The following is a 21,013-nucleotide window of genomic DNA, read 5'->3' as shown; positions in this document are numbered from 1 at the left end:
AAAGATACCAGGGGACTGGCTTCAACAACATGGCTGGGCAGCTCGTTCCACACTCCCGCCACTCTTCTGGTATATAAATAATAGCATAAAAAGGCTGTGCTGCAAGAGCCCAGGCTGTTCACAAATGACTGTTGGGTGGTTTAGATAATGTTTATTTGGGGCACCCTTGCCAGATCAGAAGCACTGGAGACACCCCAGCAGACGAGACACCCGGCCACAGTGTCACACAAGTTTGCTATGTGCTGCTTTAGCCTCTAGGCTCTGGGCTGGTCGTGCATAGCTGTGGTGGAACTGAGGCTTTCGCTCAGAGCTAGCGTGAGTCAGCCTATGTGGAGACAGAGGACATGACGAGTCTAGCCAAGCGGGAAAGAGAAAATGAGTGTAATATGTGAAAAATGAATACCTCCGGGAAAAAAAAAACACCCATTCTCTGCTCAGATCGGAGAGGAAGAGGGCTGGGTTCCCGATTGCAGAACAGGATCAAAGGTTGCGGCCAAATCAGTCTGTTTCTGGAAGACTTTGCAAGGCCGGAGAATAGCAACAGTACGCCGGTGTGCGAAGAAGCAGTGACAGATCTTTCTCTCTCAAAGTCCATTTATCTGTTTAGGTATGAAAACGCTGAAGTAATGAAGTAATGTATTTGCTCTTTTACATGTGAAATATTTACCTAATTGCCAGACATAAGGTAGAGATTTCTTTCAATTGTACTTGAAACAATACCTCCAAACAGGTGAAAGAAAGATTATGATTAAATCTCTGGCATTGGTTTTGAAGTCATACTCATACTTTGCCTTCCAGAGTTTTAGCCCATTGCTCTTTGATCCGTTAAAGGTTTTGACTGCAGTAGCAGCAAAGGCAGAATTTAAAATCTATAATATCTGATTCTTGAAGTCGCATTTCTTACATTATCAGGCAAAACTTGATTAAATTTGCTTAGCAGCTGAAAATATTGTTTTCATCATCCGCTGTTTTACATTTCTGCTTTCCATCAGCAAAAAAACAGTGTTCAGACGAAAAAGGATTGTTTGTTCCACGTTATCGTAAAATGTGTGCATTTTGAAAAGACACAGAACAAGCATGTTCTGCTTCAGTTTGAGTGCCCAATCAGTTTCAGAAGGGAGCTGATATAATTACCTTCAGCAATGTTGTCAGATCTGCATCCCTCAACGCTGAGGGGATGAGATCAAGAAATGACACAATCTAGATCTCAATGTTTTATCACAAAGGCAAAGAATCCTAGGATTCAGCTGCGGGGAGAGAAGAGGTCCCGTATTCAGGAGATGCATTGTTTAGGTCTGTGTTTTTCACTGCAATTATCTTGGGCAGAAAATGTTTTGCCCTGCCGGTGAGAAGTGTGGTTGGAGATGAAAAGACGTAATTCATTTTAACAATAGCTTTCTTTTCTCTGGAGAAGACTTGAGACGAGTTGTGAAAAGACTTTCCTCAGAGGAGTGGTTACTCTGTGGAAGAGGGTCTGAAACCAACAAGCCATCAAGGCAAGAATAAGTGGAAAACAAAATACATGCGACTCAAAATATGTATAATTGCGTATACTATTTATAGCTGCATTCTAGGAAATATTGAAATTAAATTGCTATGACAATTTTCACTAGTCAATGTACAGATACCACACTGATAAGATCAAATGAGGGCAATACAATTATCTGTGTTCAGTTCATCTTTGCCTCTACAGACAGTTCTGTTTTTAATTCTGTGAAATGGTCATGGCAAATTTCCCATAATTCCTAATATGTGAGCACTTTTCCCTGAGACCTAGTTTAGTATCCCCATGGTTCAGTGATGAGCCACTCTTGTCTGCTACAGCTCTAGCCTAGTGCCATTGAAGGCTCTTCAGCATTCCCACCTCTAGTCTGATCTGAGAGACTTGGAAAGGCTGGTCAGATCTGGGATGGGAGACTCCAGGAAAATTGCTATTGTTGATGTACGTGGTGTTGGGGCACCAGGAGGTGGTGCTCTGTCCTCTGGACCAGAATAATCACAGCAGTCCCCCACTATGTGTCAGATATTTGAAAGCGGTGAGCTGTAGGACCCCTGTGCGAAGCCGTGAGGAAGGGAGTTCAAGGAAAAGAGTAAATCCAATATTCCTTATCCAAGTCGTTAGGCAGGAGCGAAGTCGAAACTAGGAGAACTAGACTGGGTAGCCAAAGGAGTCAGGATGGGAAGAATATAGCGCGCACAAGAGAAAGCTGTGGAAGACTTCTCAATAGTGAGCGTAGGTAAGCCAGCGAAGAGTGTTTAAATATTGAAAGGGATGGACGTGGCTGGATAATTAGTTCCTGGGTGAACGTGTATGGAATCTAGTACATACCTGGGAATGCCAGGACGTTTACGGGAGAAGATACGAGTTGTGATACTATGGTGGTTATTAACCCAATGTCCTGGCTACACTCCCCTTTGGCCTTTTACAATCTTGTCTACCTCAATTTCCCCTTAATTCCATTGTGTGAATTAAATATCATCCCCTCTCATCCCCATCATCAATGTGCTCTGCATTAACCACCTGTGTGCGGACATCTTTGTTTTCAAAGCACACAGGTACCCATCTTTATCATTTGTATCCTTTGTCTTTTCATGTACAGGACTTATGTGATGCTTTTGGTCCAAGCTGCAGGCTCCTGATGACAGCTAAGCCTTTCTGACAGTTGTCTCTACAACCAGGGAGCTAGAAATCCAAGCAGTATTTCTTTCTAAGTGTTCTAAGTGGGCTTGTTTTAGTGTTTATACTCCTAAATATATTTTATGCCTTTGCAAATACAGTTAGGTGTGACCTTATGCACCCTTTTCATCCCACAAAATGAGTGAGCTGCTCATATTGGATGGTAGTTTGGTGGTTATCAGCCAGATTTAAAAGCAATTAAACCTCTAGTCTGTCTGTGTGCCTCATTGCAACGTTTAATTAGAAAGAGTATAAGTGTATATTTTTTGCATGTGCCGTGTGTGTAAGCATGCATATGTTTATGGGGAGCTGCAGGTGCAGGAAATGGGTTTCAGGTCGAGACAAATCAGGCAGAGGAACTCCATGCAATTTCTCAACGAGCCGCTTAAGAAATTACACCCACAAAGAAAACAAAGAAAAGTGGAATTAAACCCTCTATCATCATTTCCAGAGGTGCCTCTTGTGTTGCTTCACATCATCTTGTTTACGCCCAGGAGGCCTGCTGTGTCTTGTGTGGCTGGCTGCCATGACCAGAGCAAAGTTCTCACTGTCTCTCCTCGCTCTGGAGAGCCAGGATGTCAAAGCAAGCCAACATCAATGGTCTACACCACATCCACAGGATTACACCTCTAGACAGCAGGAGCACAGTCACGGGCAATACAGTACGATCAAGACAGCCACTCAGTGGCACCTCTGCACCTACCTCAGCAGCTACTACAGTGGCATCTCTGCAACTACCCGTCTCACATCTCGAGAGAGCTCCTTCACTGTAACAGAACCGCAGTCACATGCCTGCAGATGTGGCGCACAAGCCTGGTTGCTCTTGGGAAGACACAAATGCCCACTGGAGCGGACAGCAGCTGGAAAAGCCGAGGGTGCTTCTGAAGCAGACTTCTCAGATCGGGGGTCAGTGCATTGGGCTGCTCTATCAACCAGGACAGTGTTGGACAGACTCCTGCGCGACCCAACATTCTGTCCTGGACTGTGCCACCAGCAGTGAGGACACCGTCGTGCGCTCTGCACTGGCAAGACAAAAAGGGATGTGAATGGAAACAAGACAGCTGGGCTCTGTCATCTGCACACGACTCTTCCCACTTTCCTGTGCTGTCAAACAACAGTCTCTCACAGGCCTGGGGAAAGAGTGCTACAGCCTGGCAAATGGCTCAAACGGTGAAGCTGTGTATCTAACAGAGGCCACATTTAATTGCCTTTAAGCCCCTTGCATGTTGAATTGTTATTACCCTGCACTATGCTGTGCGTAGTAAGCACCAGGCAGTCAGTGTCTACACGCTGGAAGCATGATTAGTGAAATCGTCATCTGAGGTCCTGAGCAAAAGCAGGGCTGCATGGTGTTTAAAGACAGTGAGGGGAAACCAGCCCTTTATTCATGCAGCCTGTCATTTCATCTCACACTTCCGGTAAGCGGACGGGATGTGGCTCTGATGCCTTTGGAATTACGCGCAGCCTGTTTTACCACGTAACTCCGCCGTTCCTGTCCGCCGGAAGCTGTGAGGTCACCGTGCACTGACTGCTCCTACAGGTAGCTGTTAAAACAGCTTCCTCTGTGCGCTGGAATGGTGGGTCAATCAGAGCGCTCTTGGCACTTCGCATTGTGGTGCTGAGTGACGCGCATCTTGACACAACATAGGAGAATCACGTTAAAAAAAAGATTCCTCTTGTTTTTCTGCTTATTTCCAGTTTTAATTGGCCAAGGGAGTTGGCAGATTTCTTTGAGGGGGAATGTTTGGGCTATAAGTCACGGCTTGTCTTGGGTTCTATAGGAAAACTTTTGTGTGACTGCCTTGGGGAGCGGCCACTTTCATCTCGTATAATTGTTGTGTTTGCACGCAGCCTGGGCCGTCGCTCTTGTGGAACGATCCGCGTCCCATATGGGAACCAGCTGCCGCTCAAAGCGAGAAGAGCTGGAAACAACGGGGCGCAGTCATCGAGGGACAACTGAGGGTCCCTCGGCCTCCGCTGCAGCGGTCCGGCCCAGAAAAACCTCATGCCGCTCAACAGGTACACTGAAGCAAGAAAGAAGAGCTCGAGTGCTTGTTAGGGTTCTGCAGTTACACCTGAAGGTTGCGGATTCAAATCCTAGGTGAGCTGCAGCTATGAAAAAAACAATTTGCATTAACATACCCGCCTGTGTACATTTGTGCAAATATAAGTGTCTTTGGATAAAAGCAGCAGCCACCTAAATTAGAGTTCACACCATTGTGCATTTATCTTTAAAAAATTAGAAGGGCATTGTGAAAGTTTGGTTCAAACTCTGCCCAATGTTATAAACTAAATCAATATCACTCAGGCAGCCTAAAAGACAGCTATGGGGCTCACAGCTTGTTGGAAAGCAGGTTCAGCACATACCAAAGTCATCTCTATTGTTTGCTGGTGATATTCCCAGCTATACCTGCAGGCTCCTGAAAGCCCAGCCTCCGTCTTGTGAGAGGGGTGGCAAGTCCTCCATACCATCAGAGATTTTGCTCTGGGTGTCAATGTTCAAAATGTCAGAGACTCAGTCTTCCAGTAGAACCAAATATTCCTGCACCTGCAGTTCAGAATGACAGGGACAGTCCCCAAGTTGCAACAGCTCAGAGCTCCAAGATGCATTGAATTGGTGAGAAATGTTCCCTGTTGGGCACTCACATACATGTATCTCAAACGACCCTGGAGCTACACAGGAGCTAAAAAACAAAGGGAATCACACACGAAAAAATGACCTTTCTTATTTTTGTGTTCAGCTCATTTTCTAAGCATGCTGCGCTTTTCACTTTTTTATCTTACTGTTCAAACCCTCCAAAAAGTAGCTTCTCCACAGGAGTCTCAAAACTGTTGCCAGAAAGTGACTGCAGGAAGTGAAGACGGTGCTGTTTACACCAAAACCCCACTCGAAGAGGCCCTCTGTGTCACACTATTAATTGCCCCCTCACTGTTCCTCACAGTTATTTTTTGCTAGCCTGGTTTAATTAAAACCATCCTGGTGTGCATAAATAAACAGAACTCTATATATATCGCCACTACGCCACTCATCTACGTCAGGGAACATGAACTAGATGGGATGAGTAGGAGGTGTGTTCCATTGTAGTAAAGTTTCCAGGAACGATGTGTGCCCTGAGGGGACCCTGGTCAGGGCAATTCCACAACTTTTCAGCTTTTGAAGAGGCCTGGATTTCATTTTGCAAAAAGCCACAGTGTCCCATTAAGAACTGTGAAGTAATTTAACAATGGCTTAAAAGAACAGCCTCCTTTCAAAACTCTGGTGTAAACGTTTCAGGATCGTACAGGACAGTGCTGGGCACAGAGGAGGAGAAGACCCCCAGTTAAAATCCAAGTTCCAACTTTCCTGCCAGCGACAAATTCCAGAATCATCGTTTGCTGGGGATTTGTCCGTTGTCACAGGGCAAATGCAAGTTGGGTCAAAGTGCTGACTAAAGTCTGACCTTGGTATTCTCACACAGAAAGCTCCATTGTTCTGTTTGTCAGGATCAGCCCCCGTCACGAGCTTAGCTATTACCCGTTACTTAGAGGTTTGCAGATTAGATTTATTAATTACTGATTAATTTGGTCAAGTTAATGTGCTTTGCGAACTTTGCCATGAAAACAGGTTAAGGTCTAAGAGTCTCCCAGGTGAAGAGCTTATCCGATGTTAAGCGCAGCAATACTGGGGTGCATGGATTCCAGCAGGTAGGCTGGAGCCACCTGACTGAAGATCAAAGATGCAGCACTGCTATCTGCACTGGAGCACCCAAGGCCCCTACCACTACCCCAAGAGAATACAAGAAGATATTGCACTGCCTTCTGCACACGATGGTTGTATACTGCAAGTCAGCAGCTAACATTTATAATGGGAATTTCCATGCCTCACATTTGCAGAACTTTTCGGGATGCCTGAACAGATAGCTGTCTGCCCCATAAACTGTGCAAAAGACTTTAATGAGGGAGCAATCTGACAAGGGATAATGCCATCGCAGCATCCCCCCGGCATTCCAGTAAAACATTATGGCTGAGGAGCCTGTTTAGGGTATTTAGATACAAAAAATAAATATCTCACTGTCTGCGAAAAGGTAATTATCGCCTCTTTACAGATATCTAAACGAGCAGTCTGTCCCGATTCCTGGCGGTGATTCTCAGCCCGGTTGGTGCGTTGTGCTGCAGTGGCAGGGTGGCGGAGAGGGAGCTGCCTGCTGTCCTGCCCAGCTCTGTGTTTTTGACACAGCTTCTCAACTCCCCCGGGAAAAACGTCGCTTTATCAAACTGGATTTGGTGGGAAACGCACCCGTGAGTGGACGGACGGATGGATCTTTGAATGGGAATCCACATATACAGCACCTGTTTTGTTTCTTCAAGCCGTGAAGTAAAACCAGTGAAAAGGGACGGTATGTAAAGCATATTAAAATGAACAGATGTGACCTAGAGATAATAATGATAATTAAAAAGGTTACAGACAAGCGGAGGCCTTTTGGCCTCTATAACCTGTTTGGTAGTTAGTAGCTGACCCGAAGATCTCATCCAGGTGTTACCTGAAGCCAGGGTATCGTCTTCTTCACCAGCATGGCTGGGGAGCTTGTGCCACACTCCCAACTCCCACAATCCTTTGGGTAAAGACATGCCTCCTCTAAATGGTTTTAAATGCACTTCCACACAGCTTGCACTTGTGATCTCTGGTTTGGGTTGGGTTTGGCTCTGGGCTGACGCTGTGTCCTGAAATGTGTTTGCGGCGTTAATTCCGAGCTCCAGGTGGGGCCGGTGCGAGCCCAAAGCAGGTGGGAGGCTGGTTCTGCTCTTGTGTACGGCCCGTGTACAGCTGAGTGGACATGGAACCCTCCAGGATGGGACACGGTCCCATAGCTGTGTTGACCCCAGAGATGTTGGTGACCTATTTTACAGCTGAGTGCACTGGCTCAAAAGTCCAACAGCAGTGTCCACATTGGACTTAAAACCCACAGGCCTCCGGTTACGAGTCCAGAGCTCCAGCTGCTACCCTGTGTTACCTTATTCCCTACTTGATCGTTCCACTCTGGCTCAGAGTCAGAGCCAGCCCATGTTCGGGGTAGAGAGGAAAGTCCAACCCAGATCACTTGGCCAGGTCTTCTGCCGAAACAGCCCAGGTTAATTCAGGTCAGCCTACATTCCATGACCAGCTTAGAGTCAGAGACAATGAAACCCAACAGCAAAATTCAGATGTAAACTTAACATCATGAAGAACAAAGGAAACCAAACGGCAATTATCGTGCGGTAACCCTGCCCTGACAGCTCGGTGAACGGAGACCGCAGCGACACAGATATCCTGCAATTAGCACACTTCAGCCTTGATCATAAATAATCACAGGTCTTTCACAAAACGCAGGTCGTCGCAGGTAAACAACTGGTGTGTTTCTCTCATTCCCCTATTGTGTAAGACACTGCCTCTTTGTAATCAAACTTTGAGATCAAAAGAGGAAAAATGCAGAGGTTCCCTAAGCATGTCTGCCACAGACACTTTGTGGTCTATATTTCTTCTCCCCATATTTTCACTCAGCGTTATTTCAGAACTGGCCATTCGTCGCGAATGATAGTTTTTCGTGCTTTTTATACATGGGATTTCCCTGTGTTGCTGTGCTTTGCCTTGTTCTTCACTCGGGTTTCTCATTCTTTTGCAAAGATATGTCATACTTTGGTTAAACAGAATAGTAGGAGCCGCATTGAAAAGGCTTCCAGAGCTAAGCAACTGTGTCTTTTCTAACGGAGACAGGGGAGAACTGGACCTCCACAGCAGCAACCTGGCCTGCAATTCCTGGAGGCCACTCATCCCAGGACTAACCTGGGCCAGCGCTGCTGAGCTTCCGAGATCGGAAGCGGACAGAAGAGGGACCAAAAGGAGGAAAACAGAAAAAGAGAGACAGAGACAGAGCGTTTCTGTTACCCTGAGGGGGCTGACACATCTGAATCCACTTTACAATTGGCTTCAAGGATCCCAAAGCCGCACCGCTCAGGCTGTTTGTTTTAAAGCATATAATACAGCACCATTTTTTTTCCCTCTTTCTAACGATTTTGGCCCTGCCGCTCACTTTCGTTACTATATTTATCCCCAGCTTGTGTGTATGTTCCCAAAATGACTACATTATTTTGACTAGACTGTTTTTCCTCCTTTGCGAGGCCAGAGGAAGTGTAGGTGACCAGGGCTGGTTAACCGCTGCTCTGCTGCGACTCCCCCAGTGTGGCTGACTGGGGCTCCGGCCCCCCTGTTTGAAGTAGCTGCCAGCCCTGGGCCCAGCCAGCCACGGCCAGAGTGGCCACGATCCAGGCTTTTCATTGTGACACAAAAGTTTTCTCCTTTTCCCTCTGGCGTAAACAGGTCCCTGTGTTGTTGTTTTTTTTTTTGCAAAGGGTTTGCCCTACCGTTTTATGAAACACAGAGCTATTATCTGACTTAAACCGCGGCTTTATGCTGAGGTAGGAGCATGGTTTATGAAGGCATCAACCAGATGTTTCATTCCCCCACCAGAGTCTGGTAAACCAAGTTCCGCAACACCTAGCAGAGTAACTGAGCTGGGAGCGACTGAGATTGTCGCCGGAGGTGAGAAGCACGCAGACCACGCAGGTATTTCTATGAGTCAAGAATGGTGTGGTGTGTACTTTCCTGTAGAGCTCAGCTGCTGATTGAAATCGATGCAGATGACTACACAGCCAGGAGACACTGTGACACAGTGGTCAGCACGGCTGCCTTGCAGAGCTGGGGCCCTGGGATCCATTCTGGACCTGGGGTAGCTGTCTGTGTGGAGTTTGCATGTTCTCCCTGTGCTGGCATGGGCTCCACCCAGTCCAAAGACATGCTGGTAAGTCGACTGGCTTCTGGGGAAAATTGGCCCTGGTGTGAGCGTGTGAGTGCCTGTGTTTGTGTCGGTCTGCCCTGCGATAGGCTGGTGTCCCATCCAGGGTGTATCCTGCCTAGCTCCTGTGGCTTGCTGGGAAAGGTCCATCAGCAAAGACCGCTGGTGAAAAGCAAGAAAACTACTTCAGCAAAAGATCCCAGCAGACAGCAAGGCAGACCTGCCCTCGGAGGTGCTTACACAACCTGCTCTGTTTCCCAACCCAGCGCGGTTGCTAAACACAGACACGTGCCCCGTACTGTGTGTACGCATCCAGTTCCTAAGTATCAATTTTGAGCAATTTACAAAAGTAAATAAAAAGAGGCTCTGCTATTATATAGAGCTGGTGGCCCCCAATTGTGGCAGCCTTGTTTTTGCCAGGGCTGTGCCAGCGCCAGCAGTTATCGTGACTCGGGGGGGGAGAGCAGGAGAGGTTTCAGCTGATTTCCTTCACCAAACTCCGTCTTGTTGCAGCACTTAGGGCCAGACATAATGAGGCTCGGGAGCTGCTGCTCAGAAGCTTTTCATTTAATCCTGGCTTTAAAGTGACCACTAACAGATAAAAGTGTCTGCCTTTCTGGCAGGTGTTTCTGCATTCACAACGCCACGTCTCTAGTGCCACTGACTGTACAGGTACATGAGCTTTGACCCTTCTGACTGGGCCAGACTGTGGGGTTTTCTGCTGGTGTGACACTTAAAGTGCATTTAAGCCTGACAACAGGAGGCAAGTCTTTACACAGCAGGAAGTGGGAGTGTGGAACAAGCTACCCAGCCATGCTGTTAAAGCACAGCCTGGCTTCTTTCAAGAACCAGCTGAGTGAGATCCTCAGATCAATTAGCTACTAACTGCCAAATGGACTAGATGGGCGGAATGACCTCCTCTCTTGTGAAGCAAATTCTTGTGGTCTTTTGTAACGTCTGGTCTGCGGACAGAGAAAATACTTCGATAATTAATTCAAACATAATTACGTCTAGTTTTACACAGTATCTTATCTAGTCTTCAGCAATAGCTATTTACGAAATATCTTCTGATTGTGTTTGCATCCTCTATTGTAGACCTGCATAAAGAAATGAATACAGATACAAGCATAAGGGGACCTAAAGAGTTAAGTGAAATTTATCCCCTTAATCGTTCTAACAGCGGACACAACAGACCTTTTTTCTTACTCAAAGTAGCATTTTCTAGGGAGCAGTGCTGTTGTTATAACTGTGTTCTTGATATATTGTATATGTAATATACCAGCCCTCATAATCTTGTGTTGTGTTTTGGGGGAATTCTCCTGACAGCTAAATATATCATTTCTCTGTAATGTACAGAAGCTGTAATCAAATCCTCTTGACTAGCTAAACAGATGCTGAAGTCTAAAGGCGAATGACCGAGTCTGTCAAACATGGCTGTTTACTTTCTTGTCTCTGCTTCAGGCTCTACAGGGGGATCCTGAGTTACCCTTACAGCAGATTCTCTGAACGCAAGTTATCTCTTTAAAGCGACAGCAGTCGGCATGAATGTTTCTGCTCCGTTTCCCCCTCAGGGTTGTGCGCTGTAGCTCTCAGTGAGCTCCCAGTGCTCGTTCAGCCCATCAACAGAGCCCTTTCCGGGGGCTGTCTGGTTGACTTCTTGAGCCGGTTTGGTTTCTTACCCTCTGGGATCATGTCTGCGGGGGGCTGGACCGCATCGGTGCGAGGCGCCTCCGTTGTGCACATGGGCAGCGTCTTCAGCTGACCCTTGCACCCTGCCACAGGTCTGAAGTCATCGGCAGTCCGGGGCACCCCAATAACGTGTCTGTTTGCCTGCAGCAAGACACAGATGGCCAGCCCTGGCGTCCAGCTCCAGCACAGCTGGTGCGACTACAGGTGACCTAGTCCCTGCCTGCGGTGTAAATACGCGTGGGGTGGCAGAGGTGCCCTCTGAGCACATGGCGCCAGGAGGAAGGCCAGAGCTAGGCACCACTAGGCTCCGCTCAACACTCCTGTTTTTGTAGGAGGAAGCCTGAGTCCCTGCCCGGAATCTAACTTGCAGAAGTTTAATAAGGCTTCTGCCCAAGGTGGGGAAGCCAAAAAAGAAATAAATAACAGAACGAAAGGAATCCCATAAAAGACCAGATTCTCTTTTTTCCCCATTAAAATAGCAGTCCCCCTTTTCTTTGTTATGTGACTTTTCCGTGGTAAAATTTTTGTCATCCTGCAGTTTGTTTTCCATGTTTTCCTTTGCAATTGCTGGGCAGCGTCATGTTTTCCACGATTCCCGTCAATTGCTCCCTGCGCTTCTGCCTGCTCTGGGCCCTGGAGCGTCTGGAGGCTCCCAGCAAAAGGGAACCTGTCCCGATATTGAGAGCAGCCTCTCACCCTGGCACAAACGGCTGAACAGGTATCGTCAGAGATACGTTAGATTGCACGATACACAATTCAACACACAGACGGGACAGGCCTGGCACACGCAGTGGGGTGCCAGGTGTGGAGCACCCCAATAACACCCCTGTGTACCTGCAGCAAGACACTAGGTACTCTGTTATTACTCCCGCCTTATTTCTCTCGATTCAGTGAATGCCTGGTTATTCATTACAACAACTGTTGTGTTAAATAATAAGTGAACATTTATTTTGTCTGGAAATCGGAGGAATCCGGGAACGGCAGCACTCCGCAGCCTCTGTGCTGACCTAGCACTGACCTGACGTTATCTTTTGCTAATTTCCCAGAAGCAGCCCCCCAACATACAAGCCCACAAGCCATTGCTCCGCAAAAGACAAATCACAGACTTGCTGCATTCCGCACGGCAGCGCCAGTGACATCGGCACAGTGCAGCATCACAGGCAGGCCCGAGCTCAGTGTCTCAGCCGCGCTCCAGGGCTCTCGGGCATGAGGCCATCATTACACAGCTTTATGATCTTCACACTCCCTAGCCACAAAGAGCAACAACTCATGCGGGATCCAGCTCACAACCTGATTGTTTCAATATGATTTAATCTTTTGTTGCCGGGCATGAATTCCCTGTAGCGTTCTGGGACATTTTGCATCTTCAATACCTACAATGCACCACCGTGGAAGCATACAGTATATTGAGATTTGTAGCGCTAAAATGCCAGTGCCTTGTTAGAACAATGCAATTGACAATATTTCCAAAATTTGCTTCCATTATTAACTGTGTTATGGCTTATCCCACATTATCAAGCTGTCAGATCGTTGCGCTATGACTGTCAAACCCTCTCTGTAGAACCAAAACATCCTCTCTGAGAGATTTCTCACACAGTAGTGAATAATTATTTCAGCGCAGTGAAGACAAGTCCTGCAGTCATGTGAAAGAGGCAGAGAAAAGGAGCTGGCATTCTGAGAATGGAGTGATTTGGGGGAACCAGTGGGTTAAGAACTTCTTTAGGGGAGTTTCTGTTGTCTGTCGTGATGTGTTGATTCCTCTACAGTCGGGTCTGTCACAAGTGACTGAAAAAGCACAACGAAGGAGTCAGGGGGGAGAGAGAGAAAAGAGACAGGGAGGTAGAGAAAGAGGGAGGAGAGAGAGCGCGTGTGAGAAAGAGTGAAGGACACAGATGCCGAAGGGAGAGGGAGAGAGAGAAGGAGGAGAGAGAGAGGGGGGGGGGAAGAGAGAGAGAGCAGATCTTTCCACCCACCTAGTGGGGTGATCCAAGCTGGCAGGGCTGCAGTCATAAACAGCACTGTCTGACGGATTTATTCTCAGAGAGAAGAGGACTGCAGCAGGAGCTGGAGAGCTGGAGCAGACTGAACCTGAGCAACACGCAGACACCCGGACAGACACGCCGCTGCACTGCGCTGCCTGAAGAGGATTTACTGCCGAGCCGCGCGGGAGAGGAAAGGAGCGACTGGAGTGTGGATGGATGCCTTCTGTAGCCTCAGTGGGCTGGACCCACTATGGGTGAGTGTCCCGGGACCGGTCTGGACCGCAGCACCCTGCGCACTTAGAGACACACAGACAGAGAGAGCGAGAGATCACTGCAGTCAAGGAAGCAGGGAAGCTGATATACCGAGTCTGCATGAGGGGCTCCTTTCAAAGTGTTTCTTTTTTATTTCATAGCTCAATTTGAAAAAGCTTGTGAACTAGGAGATATTTCAAGTCAGGTTCAGGTGTGCACGCTGTCAGGTGCACAAGACTCACAGAGGAGCTGCAGGATTCTCCAACCTTAACTCCTGCCTGGGATGGGATACATAACTGCCACTGTAATGTCAATTACATGTCTCTGTCAAATCAGCTCAGCAAATAATTAAATCCAATTAATTGATTTTAAGCTAAAGAAGGAGCCCAAACAGGAATAGAGCAATGTGGGCAGAAAGGTATGCAGATGTAGGACTAAAGCTGTAGGGTTTTGCTGGTATCCTGTTCATCTTTAGTGTAAAGTAAAGTGGTATGCAAATATATATTTTTGCTATTAAGCTATGAGTCATCTTGGCCAGGTAATAAATGTAACTGAGAGTTTTTTCATCAGTTGACTAATCTGGTTAATCTGAAATAAAGGATTTAATTAAATTAAACACAATATGTTTTATTGTTGTACCTGGTAGAGCATGTTAAACCGTGTGTGAAATCTTTCTCTTTTTTTTAAGCTTTTAAAATGTCTCCTGCAATTCAATCTGGATTTTATTGATTAGGTAGATCAACAATAATGATATACTCAGATTCTGTGTCAGATTGTAATGAACAGGGTGCCTCCTAAACAATCTCAAGATACCCATTGAATTTCCTCATTCATTTAAATAGGAAATACTGATGAGAAAGATCTACACTTAAATAACAAACAATAATCAGTCTGTCAAATCCTGCAGATCTACGAAATCTCAGTGATCTCAACTCTCAGTCTCAACTCCTGATAGCTCATCTTACTATTACAGACTTTGCTGGCCTGGATTTCCCTTAAGAAACAGTGGTTTCATAGTTACATCACAGCTTAAAATCTGAGTTTTTCAACAGAATCTGAGCCAGCCTGTAATCACATCTGCTTATCAAGATGACATATCAATTGTCTCTTCTCCACTTTTCTTAATAATAATATTTCATACAGGATGTGAGGGAACAATGATATTCTCGTGGCAGGAGCAACATTTCTGAATGATGGAATTGAACTGCAGTTCCCATTTCATTCTTGGTGTTCTTTGTGCTTGTCGTTGGAGCTAGTGTATCTTGCAATTAAACAGCGTATCTGAGGATGAGTAAGAGTCCTCGTCAAGTTGAGACAGACGCGAGTCTCTGATGGAAGAGTCTCCGTCTAGACATGAGAGTCTCTCCACACTTTCATTGAAGTTTTGGCACAAGATCATACAACCACTTGTGCCTACAAGATCAGGAAAATCCGCTGTAACAGCACTAAAGCCCTCAAAAATGCATGGATAATCACGCTAATAAGTGGGATTTCTCTATAAACTGGAATTAGCAGATTACAAATGGGCCAAGAACAAGATCTAAGGAGCACTGAGGCTGGTTGCTCCGAATGTTCACACTTACTAAGCTGCAGATGCCCGATTCTGAACAGAGCATCATTCCAGGGTTCAGTCTTGGTTTTGAAAACTGAACTAAAACGAATGCTTTGGAGTGTCGTGCAATCAGCTGGAAAAACAGAAAAGGCACTCCATCTTGTAGGTAATCATGCCTTGGGTCACAGGGGGCCTAACCTAGCCAGTGTAGATGCAGTGCTCCCCCAGTCCCAGATTCATCAGAGATTGAGAAGACATGCCCCCCGTCCCTATGGGCGTCTCTTGCACCCCTCCCTCAGGCGAATGAGGAAATTGAGAAAGAACGATGCCCTCCCACACCGAAATCCAGCGAGTGTGCTTTGCCTCTGCTGTCTTAGCCCCCCCCACGACTTGAGCCCTCCAGCTCCGAGCCAAGTGCACAGCGCTGGAGACAGGTCGCCTGGCTCGGCCCGGGGATCGACCTGGGTCCAGCCAGCCAGTCTCCTGTGCAGCCTGAGCTACAGGAGAAAGCAGAGACATGAGCCTGTCCACGAAGTGCCCTCCAGTAGCAACTGGTAGCGTTGCCTCTTCTTGTTTTATTAATACCACGCCCTTCCAAAGATTCCCAGCTTGACATGATAACAGAAAGCTCCTAAAACCAAAGATATTGATGGTCAGTTGGGTAACAAGCCATTTCATTCAATTCAAAGATGTTGGACAACTGAACCGAGTCAGCAACTTACTAGTATGGTGTCTATATCTTATACCGACAACTATATCACCCTGCAGCTCACGACTGGCAGCCCACTGAAGCTCAGCAGGTGTGAGGCTGGCCAGTACCTGGATGGGAGACCTTTTGTGTTAGTGAGACCAGTAGGGAGCACTCACCCTCTGTGGGTCCTAATACCCCAGTATAGCAAAGGGGACTCTATACTGTAAAAAAGGTGTCGTCCTTTGGAGACATAAAACCAACAAATCCCAAAGCGTTTCTTGAAAAGAGTAGGGGTGTTACCCACAATGTCCTGGCCAAATTTCTCATTGGTCTTTACCCATCATGGCCTCCTAATAATCCCCATCTATGAACGGGCTTTATCACTCTGCTCTCCTCCCAACTGAGAGCTGGTGTGTGGGGAGCGTACTGGCGCACTATGGCTGCCATCGCATCTTCCAGGTGGGGCTGCACACTGGTGGTGGTGGAGGGGAGCCCCCATTACCTGTAAAGCTCTTTGAGTGGAGTGTCCAGAAAAGCGCTATATAAGAGTAAGGAATTATTATTATGCCTAAATTGTTTAACATAACCAGTATCTGGTCAGTGTGTCTTCAGCTCCAACAGCAGAGGTTAAGGAGATACTTGCAATTCACATTTCAGGGTTGTGTCATTTCAGCTTAAAATTAAACAACAAACCCTAACCTACTCTGAACTCACCAACCTTGTACTCTGCAAACCCCTGTGTCCTTGCCCTCGCCTTGACACGTGCCTGCACTGGGTGTGTGGTCAGCCTCCCTCAAAACACTTCTTGCCAGACCTATCGGTTTGCACTGTACCCAGTAACCCCAGGACACTGGGCTAAGCACGAATGTCTGGCCCAGGACTGCTGTGTACTTAGTGGCTCCAAACCCTGCTCCCCAGTGCAAAGGGCATCTTCTCCTCCAGTAAACATCGTCCTCAGCTGGTGCTGAGGCGCTGCCAAAATACATAAATATACAAATACATATAGATAACATATTTTGCAGGATGAATTTCTGGCAGAAACATATGATTTCATTTTGTGTTTTGCTTTCTTTCAATCACCCCCGTCAACTCAGCAGATGGAACTGAATGCACTTGAGGAGAAACAAAGTAACAACAGCATTAATACACGTCCCACTGTTCACTTATCGTGCTGTTGTCTGCGCTCTAGTCAGTCAGATCTGGAGGCCTTCCAAAGACACGGAGTGACCCGAGCAAACTCTAGCCACCACTCAGGAAAGTGCGTTTTAGACCAGAGCTATTCTGTGACCACTGAGGGGATCAAGTATTCCTCCCCACGTTTTAGTTTCTTAGCCTATTGGTTCTTTAAAAGCGTGTGTCCGTGTTTGCCTTTGCAACACTCAGAATAATAAGACGAAAAAACGCAGTCATGGGCAGTGAGGTTGCGTCTCGCAAACATGGCCTTCTGAGTTTCTGGAGCAGCCACTAAAACCATTACCACTCCTATGTTTAATCTGTGGTTCTGCTCCACTCCAACTGCCCTGCAATTGGCGGGAGTGAACAACGATTATACTGCGAGCTGTTTTCAAGCCTAGACAGCAACCTAGCTCCATGGAGAAGCACAAGACAGTAATGCATCCTCCAGTTCCTCCGTAGCTCATCTCTGCTGAGCTGTACGTATTTTCTCAGCCTCATTTACATTGCCTGCTGTGGGAGCACCAACTGCCCGTTTGTGAGACACAGTACGTAGGGTTGTAAAACGAAACAAATGCTTTGCATACATGAATTTAATTGATGAGTCACCTTTAGTTCGTACCCTGACTCTCTGGGACTGTTTTCCCTTTCGCTTCATAATATCAGGGCAGGGTTATCTGGTGCCTCCGATCATCAGTAACGCAACCCCAATGATAATTATGTCCAAAAAATGTATGGAAAACAAGTTGCCATTCACCCACCACAGCAACAGGAGATGCGGAGAAACAGTGCACACTAAAACAGAGGTTTGAGACTTAGAGGAGTATTTTATTTCCTTACTTTTTTTCGTGGGTGTACTGTATGTTGACTGTGTGATGTTTTATTTTCGGGCATCAAGCTATGGTCTCTCCCAGCCACAATCAATGCAGAGTGTGTCAGCAGTGAACAGTAGGGTGTTAATGCTCCCCAACAGTGCTATGCAGAAAAGCAGACTAGCTAACTGAGATTGAGGCCCAGAGCCGTGCGGAGGAAGAGAACAGCTTATGTAAGGTGCTTGCCTGCTCTGCCCAGAGCCACTCTAAGCACTCTGAATCCTCACCTACCTGCGGCTGGACCTGTGGTTTTGGGCTCCCGGGCCTGCAGTGGTGGGGTGTTGTGTAATGGAGACGCAGCTGGAAGGAATTGTGGTTGTTCCGCTCATGTCCTGAGTCTCTGCCCCAAAAGCGGCGAGGATGAGCTTAGCCACAGCGCCCCACCATTAACCACTTCCTCCCCAGATGAAACTGCAACAACAACTTTTTAAAACATTTCTGCCACCAGTGATTCATCGGAAACGAAATCCGCCTTGGTCTTTCAGAGACATTGGCTATTTGCACATTGGCTAAGGCAAAGATCAAGCAATTGATCAAACAAACTCTCCAGAAAACAGGTTTTTCGCATGGCGGATGGCCATCAGCCATCATCTCTGATACTGACTCAGCTTTCTAAGCAAGAAAAATCATTAGAAGACTAGAATACCTGGCCGCAAATGTGTTGATTCATACTGTACCTGCTGCAAAGCAAACAGACGGTAGGGTCCACAGACCACATTTCTCAACACCGGAGTGTCAGTCATGCTTGTTTTTCATGTTCCCTGAAAAGAAAAACAGGCTAAAGGCTTAGAATCAAAATCTTTACCAAAAGGAACAGGAATAAAACCTTGTTGTTCGTGCAACAGATCACATTTTGACCTCTGCTTGTCTTTCACAGGATTGGAACCGGACCTGGTACACTCCCAACCCGGACCTGACCCAGTGCTTCCAGAACACGGTGCTGGTGTGGGTCCCCTGTGTCTACCTCTGGGTCTGCGCGCCCTTCTACTGTCTCTACCTGCACTGCCACGACCGCGGGTACATTCGCATCTCCTGCCTCTGCTGTGCCAAGATGGTGAGTCACACCAGAGGGGCGCTGGACTTCGATGCTGCTACAGATCTCAGTGTACCACAGCAGAGAGCTGCCAGACGCAAAATGTCCCACCAGAGCACGTCGAATATTGAGAACCTGTTCGTTTTTTTTAAAACCGATTCCCTCGTCAGTTACGGGACTTAAGGAATGCAACGGTTTTTCTGTTACTGATCAGCCCTATAAAACGCTACAGCTGACACAGGAAGAGAGGAAATACGAGAAGAGCAGGGAAACGATGAAAGTCCATGTGCCTAACAGAGCAGGATGTGGGCTGACTACAGCCAGGTGTTCATTTTTCCATCTCTCTCTCTCTCCCTTGCTCCCTGCTGTCCGCAGGTCCTGGGGTTCCTCCTGGCCTCCTTCGGCTTTGTGGAGTTCTTCTACATCCTGCTGGAGAGGAACCGAGAGATCCAGCAGCACCTGGTGTTCCTGCTCAGCCCCGTCATCCGCAGCCTCACTGTGGTAACCTGCTCTTTGCCTCTCCTTTGCTTTTCCTGGTGCAAAGCAACTGAAGTGTGTGCCAGGTCACACTGCTGGGAGTATTACAGGAGCTATCAAGGCAACGGCATGGTTAAACAAGAGAGAATAGGGTGAAGAATAGGCCTCCTCATGGGCAGAGGGAATGATTTCATAAGCATGGAGAAACCGTAGGAGGTGTCAAAGCTACAACATACTGTAACTTACTCTGGTAAAGTGTCCTGTAAGACGGTAATACAAAAAGTCATGTCCCCTTTGTAACTATAGTCCAAAATCAGAACACAAGTCAAGCCTAGAGGCTCATCAGGCCAGAGCTTATCCTGGTGTCTGACACTGAGTGTGTGTGGACAGGTCTCAGCAGTGGATTTAATTAGCTGGCTATATGGATAAAAGCACTTGGCTACAATCTTCCAGTTAGGAGCCCAGCTCCCCTGCTCTAACGCTGTCCTGTTTACCCTGCCCGCTCGAAGAAGAAAGAGAGGAAGCGATGCGCTGCCCACGAGAAGTGAGGTCAGCACTTGTAGTCAACAGTTAGGTGCTGTCAAGGTGAAGAGGGGGCGTTGCTTTGGCAGAAGAGTCCTCGGCGATTTAGGACAGATAGAGAACGGGAGGGAGCCCGGAGGTCTGGCAGTGACCCGCAGCCGCGCTCCTGTATCAATAGTCCCTGTTTCCCACCAAGGTCAGACAGCCCCTGCGCACAGACAGCCCTCCCAGACTCAGACACCCTGCCCACATGTGGTCAGCGCAGACACCAATGTCAACATCTCCAGCCAGAGCGTGCCCCAGGCACAAAGAGACACTTCTTGAGAGAAACACTGAGCTTTTAACGTTCCCAGACCACCTCATGGGGGCAGAGTCCTTTTCTATCTTGTTGTTCGCATCCAGAAACGCAGCAGTGTAGTACTTTGACACCCACAGCTTTGACACTGTGTCAAAAGACCGAGCTCTTCCTTCCATCATTCAGACGTCGGACGGCTTATGGTGGTCTGACAACGCGCAAAAAACACTGAAAACAAGCTTCAACACATTCTTTGATTTTATTGCAAAACTGCGGATGCTGTCGGATTAGGCTATAGCTCACCGCAGCCTTGTATAGGACTCAGTGGTTTTTGAGAGTGGATGGTGCAATCCGAAGTGGGCCAAAAAAATTTTTCTCATGATCTCATGATCGTGAGCGGAATATTTTCAGAATTAGCGAAAGGCCAGGAAGAGAACACAACACAACACAACACAACAACTTCACCTTAACTCAAGGCTCCTAGAATCGGAGCAGCAGCACTCACACAACAATAAGTTATTATCAGAGGAGATTAAAGAATATAACTTATTATCATTAAACGCATCTTACCTCCATAACTCAATACAAATACTATCCCTGCTGGCTGACTACAGAGTGAGCCGTGTTGCACCATGCTTGTAACTAAACGCCTCTCTAATATTTATATACTATTCTTGTACTGTATATCTATTTATACTATCTTGGCTTTATGGCTTATCTTTATTTCCCTCCATTATCTCTTCACATTAGTTTATCAAAAAAGTAATCAATAAACTAAAGTGTAACCAAAGCAACTAGCACGTTAAAAAAAAAACAGAGCTCCAACAGTTCAATCTGTCTTCAACACACACTGCAAGGAGTGCAGAAACGTCATGCTTATGGCCTGTCAAAATGCACTGATTACCTAAGTCTGTTTCGACAAAAGAAACGTACAATAAAATCCTTCGCCCTGAGTGCATTCAGCAGATCAGCCGTGTTGCTGTGAAGTC

General features: G+C 47.0%; 1 protein-coding gene across 1 annotated transcript in view; it reads left to right on the top strand.

Annotated features, from left to right (window-relative positions):
* The first annotated feature begins 13,323 nt into the window (after positions 1–13,323).
* Positions 13,324–21,013, top strand: part of LOC148818376 (multidrug resistance-associated protein 1-like) — a 29,731-nt gene continuing 22,041 nt past the window's right edge. Inside the window, exons 1-3 of the mRNA XM_088936566.1 lie at positions 13,324–13,411; positions 18,575–18,751; positions 19,106–19,231. Coding sequence (XP_088792692.1) covers positions 13,370–13,411; positions 18,575–18,751; positions 19,106–19,231 — 345 coding nt within the window. The 5' untranslated portion in view covers positions 13,324–13,369. The remainder of the gene's footprint in view (positions 13,412–18,574; positions 18,752–19,105; positions 19,232–21,013) is intronic.

The sequence above is a fragment of the Atractosteus spatula genome, chromosome 18 (genome assembly GCF_055471065.1).
Source record: "Atractosteus spatula isolate fAtrSpa1 chromosome 18, fAtrSpa1.hap1, whole genome shotgun sequence".
Classification (NCBI taxonomy): Eukaryota; Metazoa; Chordata; class Actinopteri; order Semionotiformes; family Lepisosteidae; genus Atractosteus; species Atractosteus spatula.
This window is presented reverse-complemented; position numbering and strand designations above follow the sequence as displayed.